The sequence below is a fragment of the Chiloscyllium plagiosum genome, chromosome 16 (assembly GCF_004010195.1).
Source record: "Chiloscyllium plagiosum isolate BGI_BamShark_2017 chromosome 16, ASM401019v2, whole genome shotgun sequence".
In the NCBI taxonomy this organism is placed as follows: domain Eukaryota; kingdom Metazoa; phylum Chordata; class Chondrichthyes; order Orectolobiformes; family Hemiscylliidae; genus Chiloscyllium; species Chiloscyllium plagiosum.
The window spans coordinates 31089349-31103035 of NC_057725.1; the positions used below are offsets into that span (position 1 = coordinate 31089349).

Consider the following 13687-nt stretch of genomic DNA (forward strand, 5'->3'; position numbering starts at 1 on the left):
GACCTTCTTGCATTCTTCTAATAGCTGCACAATCTGCATGACAGGAAAGCACAGATTCTCTTCAACTATCTCAGATCATTAATGCCATGGGAAATAATATTCCTCTTTATCTATACAGATGCATTACCTTCCTAACATTGTAGAAGTCCCGATGGGGTACACCTTTCAGCTCCCGAAGTTCTGCCATTTCGTTTAACATCTCGTGTAGGTAAAATTTTGATCCCAAGAAGTTTAGCCTCCGATGGCAGTAAGTCTTCCTGTGGAAGGAATGTCATTAGGTCTGAAATTAGATATTCAATTCAAATCCTAACTTAACAACTTTCAAGCCCACAACACCTCCCCACCACCCCCCCCCCCCCACCCCCAGCATCCCCACCCAAATGAAACAGTTTTTCAGTTTCTAAGTGTTCAATCAGGTCCTCAATTTAAGATTGTTTCAATGCAATGAAATCTCCCCATCTTCCTCAATTGTTCAATATGCAATAATGGGGTGACAGGGGGAGATGCAGCATTCCTGCCTTGAATTTCCTGATGCAGTGTGATCAATTGGAACTCTTTCATTAGTTTAAAGCTCTTGACTTGTAATTTAAAAAGTAATACTGAGTCAAGTTAGAGTTGAATTCGATGCCTTGAATCAGCTTTGTAAGGTACTTTGGGTAATATGGTGAAAAGTGGCAAGTTCATAATGCGTGATAGACACAATCAGTACCAAATTAAGACCTTCACTTATCAAAGTGTGGCTGTTAGCTATTGCTGAATCTATTGCTGTGTTCTATTCAAAACTTTTCGGAACAATGCAAGCCAGTCCCCAGCAGAAATCAGACAACAACTAGACTTGGACTGACAAGGAGCAGATAACATTCACAATAGAGTGCCAGGCAATGCCAACCTCCAACTAAAAACAACTAACACAGAGCATTCCGTATTGTGTTTATCCTATAGACTATTAACCCAGAGAACTCTGCCCTATAGTCTATCCAACAGTGTACCAACACTGAGTTCTCCACCCTGTCCCTCCTACTTCTATATTGTGTCACCAACCTGCACACTGCAAAATCTACACTCAGAAGAGTAACATTTTCAGAACTTTCAAAACAAGTCATCTTTGATTAGATAAAATGTTGTATCTCCTAACATCTGCCTAATTCCTTGTTAGCTCCATAAGGAGTGAACTTACGTGGGCCCATCAGCAATCAGGGCAAGGACATGATTCAGGTCTAGTGTGAAGGTTTGCAGATCTGGGTAAGGTAGACTTTTGGGTTCATCCAGTTCCAGCATCTCCTTGTTTTCATAAACAAAGATGATTCCCTCCTTCATCCTTGCTACATATTCCAGATTGTCCGGAGCAAGACTGAGGTCATATGGATCCTCACCATCCCTGGGGGGTGGATGGAAATCTGCTCAATACAAATGGACAGCAGTTAGCTGTAATTAACTGCATCCTATCAATAGTTTGAACAATGATAAACATGCCTTCATCTCATAAGAGCAAGGAGAAATCTCAAACGGTAACAAGCAGAATTTCTGTTTTCAAGGATGCCAAAACAAACCTCACTGTCAATACTGGTATTCATAAAGTCCAATGGTGTTAGAGTTGTTGACCAATCATTGTGATCAATCACATAATCTCAGGACGGTGAAGTTATTCATTGGCTTAGGGTAAGGCATCCAAGAGTCTGATACTATAGAGTGTTTTGATTACTCAAGCCCCATTTCCTTGCTTGTCAGAATATGTTGTTATCTGATTGCTAGGATTCAGGAGTTAAATCATCAGGGGAGACTGCATACAATCGTTTTGTATTCCCTGGAGTAACTGCATTATGGGTTAAGCAACATCTTGATTTTAATGTTCTTGTCCTTGATTTCAAATCCCTCCACGGCCTCACAACTTTTTATCTCTAGAACTTTCTCCAGTCTCACAATCAACATTTCCTTTGAGAACATTAGAAATAGGAGCAAAAATAGAACATTCAGCCCCTCAAGTCTGTCCCACCATTCTGTAAGGTCATGACTGACCTGCCCCAGGTTTCAATTCCTCTTTCATGCCAGTTCTTCATAGGCGTCAACTCCTCAATATTTCAAAAAGCTATCTGCCTCCTTAAATACTTTCAGTGAACTAGTCTCTCTAGGATAGAGAATTCCAGAAATTCACTACCCTCTGATGGCACAAATTCCTTTGCATCTCAGTTTCAAATGAGCTTCCCCTTATTCTATAATTAGGTTTGCTTCAGGCCGTGGCCTATTCATTCAAATTGATGACTTCTTTAACCTATTTTACACTGCTACACACAGTGGTTACTTAAAAGAGCCAATTTGTGCTCGGGTCTGATAGCAAGCTCTGGATTGCTGCATAGCATAGGAGGAACCATTGCCTACAACCCCCTGAGATCTCTAAGATAAGGGGAGAGGATGGGTAGATGGGGTTGTGGGATTTGGAGAGAGTTTGGGCAAGTGGTAAGCACTTGTATAAGCTGAACAGGGCTTGTGGACCTCATCAATTTTGCCAGTTGCTAAGAGATCTTCTGCAAAGTCTGTATGAGGGTCTCACTGGTTAAAACTAGAAGCAATAAATATTCATATACTTTACATGCTGTTACTTTATTTTTACTTATGTCAAAGTCAAAACTTAAGTTTTATGAAGCATTTTTGTACATTAACTGGTTATAATGCCCAGATTTCACATCAGTGGCTGGGATTTTGCCACAATAAAAATTGTTAAATTGGCGCTCATATCGTGTTCTACTTCCATTCTACACAACCTCTACCTCAATCCAATGACACAAAGATACACTCATGAATATACACACATGAAACCATCCTCTTAAATGCACGCAAATATACAGCCATACACTGAAATAGACATTCTCAACATGCATGCACTCTTCCCAATACTGACACTTAAAGGTTCTCTAATATAATGAACACCAAGATGGACTGACTCAAATACATAGACACAAGCACACCTATACCCTCCATAAATGCATGCATACACACAAGTGCACACATACACACATACAATTCAAATCCACTTACCTGGTAAAACTTCATCTTCCTCTAGCCATTGATCATTTTCGATTGATTGGAGGTACTGGCCTGTTGTTCTGGGAAAGAGCTGGTAGGCAAGACGCATGTACTTCTTACGAATGAACAGGGCTTTGATCAGGCCTCTGGCAGCGTGTTCATAGTCCTCAACAGTGATCTGGGTAAGACAGTATTGGACAGAACTCATTAAGCTTTTCTTTCCCCTTCCCCCTGCCTCCATTTTAAAGTCTAGACTAAACTTCTACTCCTAATTCCTACTTTCTCAGCACCTCCTAGGCTGTACAAGTCCTCACCTCCCCCAGTCTTCCCAGTTCTGCACTAGGCCCACTGGCCTGAAATTCCAAGTTTGCATTGCACAAGGCAAGGGAAAGTAAGGTGGGAAGGGGTTCTTGTTGAGCATAAAGTTGAACAGTGTGGCCCTGGAAAAGCACAGCAGGTCAGGCAGCATCTGAGGAGCAGAAGAATCGACATTTCGGGCATAAGACCTTCATCAGGAATGGCTCCTCAGATGCTGCCTGACCTGCTGTGCTTTTCCAGGGCCACACTTTATGACTCTAACCTCCAGCACCTGCAGTCCTCACTTTCTCCTTGTCAAGCATAAACTCTCACTACACGCTTAATGTACTGAATGACCTGTTCTGTGCTCTAAAACAATGGTTACCATTGAAATATCAAATTGTTGCAAAAATTCATCTTGCTCACTAATGTCCTTTGGGCAGGGAAATCTGTCATCCTAACTAAGACATACCCACAGCAATGTGACTGACTTTTAATCTGCTTCTCTGGAAATGCTCAGCAAGATATTCAATTGTGTTCAAGAAGGTACTTTATCTTCATCCTCTTCTCCACTTTCTTGAGGGAAATTAAGGATTGGCAAGCCTTAACAGAAATGCTCACATCCTAATTTTGAATAAATGGATATATCTTATATAATTCTAAATAAAGTCTATTCTGATGTAACATGATAGTCCTGTTCTGATGTGATCCTGCATTATAAGAAAATCACATAATAGCAGCACCATTTAGACCAATGGGACTGGAATTGCGTTATAGCCAATACAGGTGAGGAAAGTTCATGTTCTACAAATGATGGTCTAAATTCTTCAATTGCGTTATAAACAACTCACGTTGAAGAAACGCACTTTATAGCAGAACCGACTGTAATCCCTACTTGTTGAGTTATCTCGTTGCCTCTTTTGTACCCCACTAAAAAGTTCTTACTGCATTTGCACAGAAGGAATAATAATTGACTTGTACACTGTGGTCATTTCATTCAAGATTAAAACTACTAACATTTAGAGATGGCAATTGGCACATAAAATACCAGTTACACAGTCCACGGGGAGGGATCCTTTAGACTAATGGAAATTGTTAACCCACTGTCTTAGAAAATGCTCAGAGTTTGGTAGAAGGGATAGTAGAAGGACAAAGCTGTTTATATTCATTCACAGCATATGGGTAGCATTGATAAGACTATATACATAGTGGCCTTAACACAGGTGCTTATGGGCCATGTCAGAGGGCAGTTAAGATCAGCCACACTGCTGAGTCTGGAGACACACGTGGGCCAGACCGGATAAGGATCATAGAATCCCTACAGTGTATAAGCAGGCCGTTCAGCATATCAAATCCACATCACCCATCCAAAGAGTATCCCATCCAGACCCACAATCCTACCCTATCCCTGTAACCCTGCATTTCCCATGGCTAACCCACGTAGCTTGTACGTTCCTGGCCATGCTGGACAATTCAGCACAGTCAATCCACCTAACTTGCACATCTTTGGACTGTGGGAGGAAACCGGAGCACCCGGAGGAAGTCCACTCAGACAGAGAGATGGTCAAACTCCACAGAGACGGCTGCTCGAGGGTGGAATTGAACCCGGGTCCCGGGCATGGTGAGGCACCAATGCTAACCACTGAGCCATGTGGCATCCCAAAATGTTTGAAGAAGTCCTTTGCAGATTTCCTTTCCTATGCATTAGTGTCCGAAGTTCATCACCAGAATCCAGCAGGCCACCACTACTGATACTAGACTCTTGTATCAGATTAATTTAATACACTGAATTCAATTCACAGTTGTGGTGGGATTTGAATTCCCATCTTTGGTTTATCAGTCTGGTAACATAACCAGTAAAATGGGACAAGGCTAGAAAGGGTCCAGACTGTTTCTCAATCTTTTGGACTGACCTTGAGTTACATCTCACTCGGAGTGAACTGCGAGTAGATAAAATGAAATGAAGGAAAGTAAAAATAATAAGATTAAAAACCTTATAGAACAATCGATGAACATCTTGTTCTATTGTAGGCAGAACAGTGGTACATCAACTCTGATTCTCACTCCACAGATGCTGCTAGACCTGTAAAGTAGTTCAAATTTTATTTCAGGTTTTAAGAAGCACCTTATATGGAGGAGAGGTAGGGAGGGAATTTCAGAGCTCAGATCCCAAGAAACTGAAGGCCTGGCCACTAATAGTGGATGCTTAAAGGCCCAAAAGCGACGGAGCACAGATATCTTGGACAGTTGTTTGGCTAGAGGATTTCATTCAGATAGGGAGGAATAAAACCCAAAGGGATTTGAAAAAAAAATGGATGAGAATTGTAAAATCAACTGTAGTGATGTGTTCATTACCCCTGCACAGTAGTCTCCAGTAATGGTCACTCGCTGAAATTCAGGCACGTCATAGGGCAGTTGTATTCCAAACAAAGGAACACTCTGAATGGGTGTCTGTGGAGTCAAAGATGGGGAATCCACCACTGAGAAAGTCACATCAGGAGTTGGGATCTGCAAGGACAACGAATGGGATCGTATCAGCCTGAGGCTCTTCTTTCTGGGAAAAGAGAAGTTTGGAGAGATACAGGAAATACGATTGAGGTCTTCTATTCTCTAAAAACCAAATCATCACAAGTAAAGTTGATCAAAATCAATAATCTACTACAATATTCAGAGTGGGAGGGTATTTATTGAAAATGTAATACTGAGAAAAAAAAAATCAGACTTGGATCAGGAGGCAAATTACCAACAGGCTTTATCATGTAGCAGCTTTAATGTCCTGTAATTAGCAAAGAAAAACTGGACATTGAGTCAAATTAGGGGACATTAAGACAGATGCACAAGAGAGTCTAAAAGAAGCCAGGAGGAAAGGAAATTTAAGGAGGGAATTCCAGGCAGCTGAAGGAATCACCTGCAAACAGAGCAGCAACTAAAATCAGAGAGATTAGAATTAGAGAAGCGCAAGGATCACAGAGTGTTCGCAGGGGTGGGGGAGGCAGGAGACATTACTGAGATTAGCCAAGAGCAAGGCTGCGGAGTAACTTGAAACAATTGAGGTGTTGTCAGATTGGGACCTATTGTAGATCAGCAAACTGTGTTCTAAGGAAAAGGGGTGGACCTTTTCTTTAAAAAAGTGGAACTTTAAATGTTTTTCACCATTTATGATGTGGGAGGGATAACAACGTAAGAAGTAGGAGCAGGAGTAGACCATCTGGCCCTTCAAGCCTGCTCCTCCATTCAATAAGATCATGGCTGATCTTGTTGTGGCCTCAGTTCCACTTACCCGCTCTCCTTAATTCCTTTACTGTTCAAAAATTTATCTACTTTAGCTTTGAAAGCATTTACTGAGGAAGCCTCAACTACTTCACTGGGCAGGGAATTCCATAGATTACAACCCTCTGAGTGAAGAAGTTCCTCCTCAATTCAGTCTTAAATCTGCTCCCCCTAATTTTGAGGCCCTCTTGTCCTAGTTTGAGCTTGAGCTGGAAGAGTCACTGCAACTCTGCCCCATCTCTTAGAAGGGAATTTAAAGAATGTAAGAGCTAGATAAAAAGCTCTAGAGCAGGCTTGTCCATAAGGCAGCCCATTGGCTCTATGTCACCCCTCAAGCCTTGTTCAAAATACAGGCCACTAGGGAATCCAGAAGCAGCGAGTATTGAAAGAAAACAGCCTGTGATTGGAGGAGCTGTGCACAGCACAACATGAGCAGTTTAGCTCCTTGGATGCTGCCTGAACTGCTGTGCTCTTCCAGCACCATAATCCAGAATTAGTCAGGAGGCTTTCTGACAGGCACTGGCTTAGGGAGAATGGATAAGACAGTGAGGCTACTGCTGGTGTCAGAGATGGGGTGTAAGTGTTAGGCAAACTGTCAGTGAGGGAAGCAAGTGGGTGAGAGTTGTGTGGGTGACAAGAGAGTGGCCATGGTCATAGGTGGTGTGAGATTGACTGCAGGGTGACTGGGTGAGCAATTGGTGGAGGACAAGTGAATGAGAGAGTGACTAAGGGGGAGGGGCGCATGACTGAGTGAGTGAGTTAGAATGAGCTGGACCCTTTCCCTCCTCCTCCCTCCCCAGAAATGTATCCACATAACAGACTGGGAGAAATGGGAAAATCCCTTCCCGCCCGCAGCTCAGATTGTGCCCCACAAGAGGTGAACCAAGGCCAGTGTTAACTAAAGCCAATTCCGTAACTGAGGCCCAGTTCCAATCCCTTTCGCGGGTAATCAGGATTTAGGTCCAATCGCTTTCTCCCTCTACCTTTGTTTCTTAAACAAAAGGGCAAAAAAAATGATTTCAGTTTACTCTGCTGCTTGGCACATTTTAATTGCCTTTACTTATTAATAACTCATTTATTTGAAATATCATTTTACTGCTTTGGAAGTTTTTTTTCTCTTAAATTAATGTTTGCAGTTGTGGCAAAGTTTACTTTTTTTAGAAAATTGCCACCAACTCCCATGTGAGAGAAAAAATGAAACGTAGCCCCTGTCCCCATACAAAAATGTTTGGACAGTCCTGTCAAGATTCTGTAGAAGCCTCCTCTACATTGTGACATCAGACACTCCCTTGACAAGTACAGATGAGTTAGATAGAGAGTAAAAGTTTCCTTTATACTGTGCCTTTGGAAACTCTCTTGATAGATCTCTTGATAGATGCATCATAGACAAAAAGCAAAGTTCCTTCTGCACTGTTTCCATCCAATATTTAAGGATCAGGTATAACACAGGATTAAATAAAGTAAAGCATCCTCTATCATTTATCAAATGTTGAGAGAATAATAACAACTAGGATTGTTTGGATTAAACCACAGAAGGGGACGGGGAAATGTAATGAGAGTTCAAAGTAATGAATGATTTTGAATATTAAATTCTAAGAAATGATTCCACTGGTAGAAATGTCAATAGCCAGAGGACATACAGTCAAGATAATTAGCAAAAGTACCAGAGGGGCGGTCTATTTGTATGCAATTACCTGAAATGGAGAGATTCGATAGTTAACTTTTAAAAGGAAATTATATAAATACTTAAAGGGAACTATATTTACAAAACTGCGGGGGAACAGCAAGCGAGAGGAGCTAATTAGCCCCATCCAAGTGCCAGCACCAGTACAATGGTTAATGGCCCCCTTTAATGTTGTCATGCCCCTTCGAAGGTGTATAAGAAGTTGTTTTTTTACCCCCAATATTCCTTGCGCAGGGTCAACTGGGATCGTTTATGGATAAATGTAGAAGTTGCTGAAAAAGCTCAGCAGTGCTGACAGCATCTGCAAGGAGAAATCAAAGTTCATGTTTCGGATCCAGTGACCCGAGTTCTGAGGAAGGGTCACTGGACCTGAAACATTAACTTTGATTTCTCTTCACAGATGCTGCCAGAACTGCTGTGCTTTTCCAGCAACTTCTGATTATGTTTCTCATTTACAGCATCCACAGTTCTTTCAGTTTACATTTCTGGACAATCAAGGGCCAACCTCTTTGCAGTGGTCTCTGATTGCTGTTCAGCAATCTCCTTCTGTAGCTCCCTCTCCGTGGCCTCCTTTTTACCAATCGGGCAGTCTTCGGCAATGTCAAACAATGACAGTGCATCCTTGGTGTCCTCCTCACGTAGGGCAGAAGCAAACACCTTCTCTGCTATAATTCGAACTTGCTCATCCTCCTCTGTCTGTGCTACCTTTGGGAATTGTCTGGGCATTTCAGCTGCGGAGGGAACAAAATATGATTGTTGTTTATATTGTAACAGAGTCATTAGAACATCCTTCACTCTTGTATTTACTACTTCAGTCAAACTGAAGTGAATGCCCCTCATAAGAGATGCCAGCTTAGGGTCATTGAAAATCCCTGGTCAAGTTAACTGATCACATCCAGGCACTCCAAATGGGAGTAAAGTTGGCTTCTATTCCCTGGAATGTGGAAGATTGAAGTATTTAGGCTTTTGAAAATAATTGATGGGCAGATATAAAGTAAACTACTTTGCTGATGTGGGGGTGGGGGGTTTCCAAGTTAGAGTTGGGCTATTCAGGAGACAAGTTAGAAAATACATCTCACACAAGATATGGTACAAGCATGTAATTCTATCTCACAAAAATGAGAAGATGGGAACTCATAGTAACAATTGTAAATCAGAGATTGAGTTTTACTGGTCAAGTTTATTAAGAATGGAAAGCCAAGGCAAGTATATGAGTTGGAATACAGATCAGCTATGGTTTAAATTGTGAAATGCTTGTGTGATGATGCTGTTCCTTTAACAAGGTTATGTTGTCCTGGGATTTTTCAAGAGGGGTTGTAAAAGGCAGAAGTTCCAATTTGTCTGGGTTTCAGGACTTAGACAGTATCTGTTAGCCATTGGCAAAGGCAACAATCAGAGAAAAAAGGCTTTTAGGTTTTGTTTTAAAACACTCATACAATGAAAGAGGAGTGGCCAGTTTTTGCAGTGCAGTCTGTTAGAAACTTGCAATGACAGAGAAACAGCTGTGAAAAGAGGTTCAATGCTTCAGCAAATGATCCCTGGTTGATCCTTTCTCTCTAACATCTCTCCTGTAAGAACCTGGGTTTGAATTTACCTTTTTTAAACAGGTTCTGTTATGGATCTGGTCAGACCCCCTTAAAATATTTTAAGAAGGTAGCCCAGACCTTAACCTTATTGGTTGTTTTAGGCAAATGTAAGGTGGATATTCCAGGAGTGATTCAGCTGGCTCAACCACTCAGTTTTAAACAAAACAATTTATTTACAAACTACTGAATGAAACACAAATAGAAGAGAACAGAATATAGAATAACTTAACATATCTGAAACCCCAACCAACTCTATCGCAACTTAATGATGCAACATCCCCATAAACACACCCCTTGGCACAAAAAGCTAAATTCAACATAATCTTGTTAAAGGAGCAGCACTGTCACACTATTGAGGGGGTTGAATAGCCTACTTTGATACTATGTTACGAAGGGTAAGAGGAACATCCTGGACTTTTCCTTAATAGGATCAGGGTTTTACATGTGATTTGTTAGAGTTCATGATTACTTATTGATTTATCTTTGGTAATAAAAATATGCTTAACTGTCAAAAAATTCATTACGAAAGGTGGGACAACAAAGGCAGGCAATTTGCAAGAGCCCTTTTCTGCCAACGTATAACACAATCAGGAGAGAGGGAAGGATGGCCTATTTTCATCGCGACAATCTAATATGATATTAAGTACTTCACAAGACAACTTTATTCAGTTGCTAAAGTCAGTGGGCTTAATTTCTGAAGAAACTCTGCAACACAGACCTAATGAGCTGAACAGCCTCCCAAGTTGTACTTTTCTGTAATTCTATGATATTGAATTGCTATTTATTTATACACAGTTCACTATCAGAAGACCATACAGTATTTCCAGACTTTTTGATTTGATTTGATTTATTACTGTCATGTATCTAGGTACAGTGAAAGTTTTTGTTTTGCATACAGGACAGGCAGATTGTACCATACAAAGTGCATTAGGGTTATGGAACAGAGTGACAATTACAATGTTACGGATGCAGAGAAGGTGCGCAACGAATGAGATTAACATTAAGTTTAAAATTTGAGGGGTCCATTCAGAAGTCTAGTATCAGCAGGAAGAAGTTTTTCTTGAATTTGTTGTTAACTGTGTTTAAGCTTTTGTATCTTTTACCCAATGGAAGAGGTTTAGAAGAGATTTTTCTGAGGTGAGAAGGGTCCTTGATTATGCTGGCTAACTTTCCGAGGCAGGAGAAGTATAGATGGAGTCAATGGATGGGAGGTTGGCTTATAGTTTTGATACCTCCCAGTTAGTGCTATTACAGCTTAGGTACACAGCATTCCACTTAACCACAAATATTATATAACACTGACACAGTTATAACTCCAACTGAACCCCAAATATTTGAAACCAAGTGACACCATTCTGCATCTTTGGTTAAGCCTAGAAAAATATCAAACTGGTCCCATTGACAACCCCCCCACCACTCATAACTCTGAATCAATCCCAAACTCATCCCACTGTCCTACTCTCCGTGTGTCAAAAACAAAGAAATCCCAGTGACCTGCTCTCTCAGTTCTGTATAAATCAAACTAATCCCACAGTTTCACTATCTCTGAAAAGCTATAGATCATTCCCAAATTAACTGCCCCATTGCACTGTACCAATCTCAAACTAATCCCATTGGTCGACTCTGCCTCCAAACCCTTTATTAATACAATGGAGTCTGTCCCAACTATTCCCTGTTGTAAAGTATTCTGTGCTTCAACAATCCTCTGTGTAAAGACAATCTCCTAATTCTTATTCTTAATCACTCCTTTCACCATTCGCTCTTCCAGGGGAAATGATCCCACGTCATCACGTGAAATGAGACATACACATTCTCGATTAGAATACAAACTGCGGTCAGCTTTATATGGCAGGAGGCTCCTGTGGAGCATAAACAGAAATGGACCAGTTCGCTCAAATGGCCTGGTTCTGTGCTGTAAATACTGCGACGGACAGCAGCTGGATTTCTAAGACTTTGGTTTGCTTTGTTTGGAGATACACATTATCATTGAGTATGGGAGAAATTTCTCAGGCATGGCTTGGAATCTTTAAACTAAGCTAACTATAGAATTGAGAAGGACAGGTCTAGGTCAGACTGTGCAATCATAACGGGGGGAGGCCAGTGGGAGCTGTTTAAACCATCCCTTGTTCTTTCCCCATAGCCATACAAATTCTGCCTTTCCAAGTTTTTATCTAATTCCCTTTTGAAAGTTGTTATTGAATCTGCTTCCACTGGGCGGTCAGCACAACTAACAAAAAAAAAGTGCGTACAGTATCTATCTTCACCCCTCCCCCAATCACCCTGGATCCATCCAGGTTCTCTGACCACCAGTTCCTGACTCTTCAGAAACAGTGGAAACAGTTCTGTATCAGAACGGCCTGTAACTTTCAAACTGCAGTGGATGGAAAACTATTTTGCCCTCTGCAGTTTCACTCCGTCCTGAATCACAGCAAGTCAACTAATCTCAAGAACTAAGCCCAAGGTAATGGGATAAGATGCTGGTTGTGTCTTTAAATCTTTAGCTCCTGCCCAGTATCTTTCCCCGCAAAATGAATTTTCCTACATTAATTACAACAGTGAATAAAAATACTTATTTGTCTCTAAAGAGATTTTCGGAGGTAGGAGAATTTTCTTTTTCAGAACTAGATAGAGAAGGTAGATTTAGAAATATTTGAAAGATTCAAATTCAACTTTTTCCTGCTCTGCACAACAGGAACAATCTAACGCAATAGCGGCGGGACCCAGCACAGACGAGGGAAAACTGCCCCCCGCCCTCACTCTGAGGGGGAGGGAGGGGAGGGTCTCTCGAACATCTCAGGATCAGATTATTTATTGCGGGGGCTGACCGTCTGGGTCTGAGGAGGACTCCATCCCCCCTGGCCTTACCTATGATCGGGGTTCCGGCCATTCTCGGTCTCGGTCTCGCTCCCGCTCCCGGGTGCCGGTGTGTCGAAGCCGGCGCTGTTTTACAATGAGCCGCCGCTCCGTGTTTTATTCCCGGGTCTGGCGCTATTTTAAGCAGCTGAAGCACCGCCAGAGGCTTCAGCCGAACGGGATCAGCAGTAAATACCAACCGGATTGAGGGCAGTGGGCATCTCACTCAGCTTCATAACCGGGAATGTGAACGGGACAGGGAGGGCATTTTTAATTCTTTCAGATGACTCGTGTTGCTGGCTGGCCGGCATTTACTGCCTCTCCTGTATGCCCTTGAGAAAGTAGTGGGGAGCAGCCTCCTTGAGCTGCTGCAGTCCATGTGATGCAGGTAACACAGGTCTGTTGGGGAAGAGATTCTGGTCTGACAACAGTGAAGGAAGGGCAAGGTCTCACTTCAGGTAGGGAACTGACTGGTGTTCCCCTAAATCTGTTGCCCTTGTCCGTCCCAGTGATAAAGGTCATGCGTTTGGAAGGTGCTGTCTAAGGAGCCCTTGTGAATTTCTGCAGTGCATCTTGTAGATGGTACACACTGCTGCTCCTGAGCGTCAGTGGCAGAGTGAAGTTGGAGGGATGGAGTGTAAATCAGCTGGGCTGCTTTGGCCTGGATGGTGTCAGCTTCATTGTTGTTGTCTGAGCTGCCCTCACCCAGGGAAATGGGGAGTGTTCCATCACACTTGTGCCTTGCTGACAGTGGACAGGTTATGAGGAGTCAGGATTCCGAGCCTCTGCCCTGCTCTTGTAGTCACTGCATTTATACATCAGTCCGGTTAAATTGAATGGGGGCACTGAATTAAAGGGAATGCTTCAAGTTGCAATTTCTCTCTTTTAAACAAAATCTAACAAATTAGACTGCAGTAAATAGCAAACACACGTGATAAATTCACAAATACAGAGAGAGTAACCTGGACTGGGCTAA

General features: G+C 42.0%; 1 protein-coding gene across 1 annotated transcript in view; it reads right to left on the reverse strand.

The window, feature by feature from the left end:
• Nucleotides 1–12887, reverse strand: part of LOC122558085 (AMP deaminase 3-like) — a 48946-nt gene extending 36059 nt beyond the window's left edge. Inside the window, exons 1-6 of the mRNA XM_043706405.1 lie at nt 12724–12887; nt 8778–9003; nt 5674–5872; nt 3034–3199; nt 1178–1397; nt 128–257 (exon numbers count right to left, since the gene is read on the reverse strand). Coding sequence (XP_043562340.1) covers nt 128–257; nt 1178–1397; nt 3034–3199; nt 5674–5872; nt 8778–9003; nt 12724–12745 — 963 coding nt within the window. The 5' untranslated portion in view covers nt 12746–12887. The remainder of the gene's footprint in view (nt 1–127; nt 258–1177; nt 1398–3033; nt 3200–5673; nt 5873–8777; nt 9004–12723) is intronic.
• Between the last annotated feature and the right edge of the window lie 800 nt (nt 12888–13687).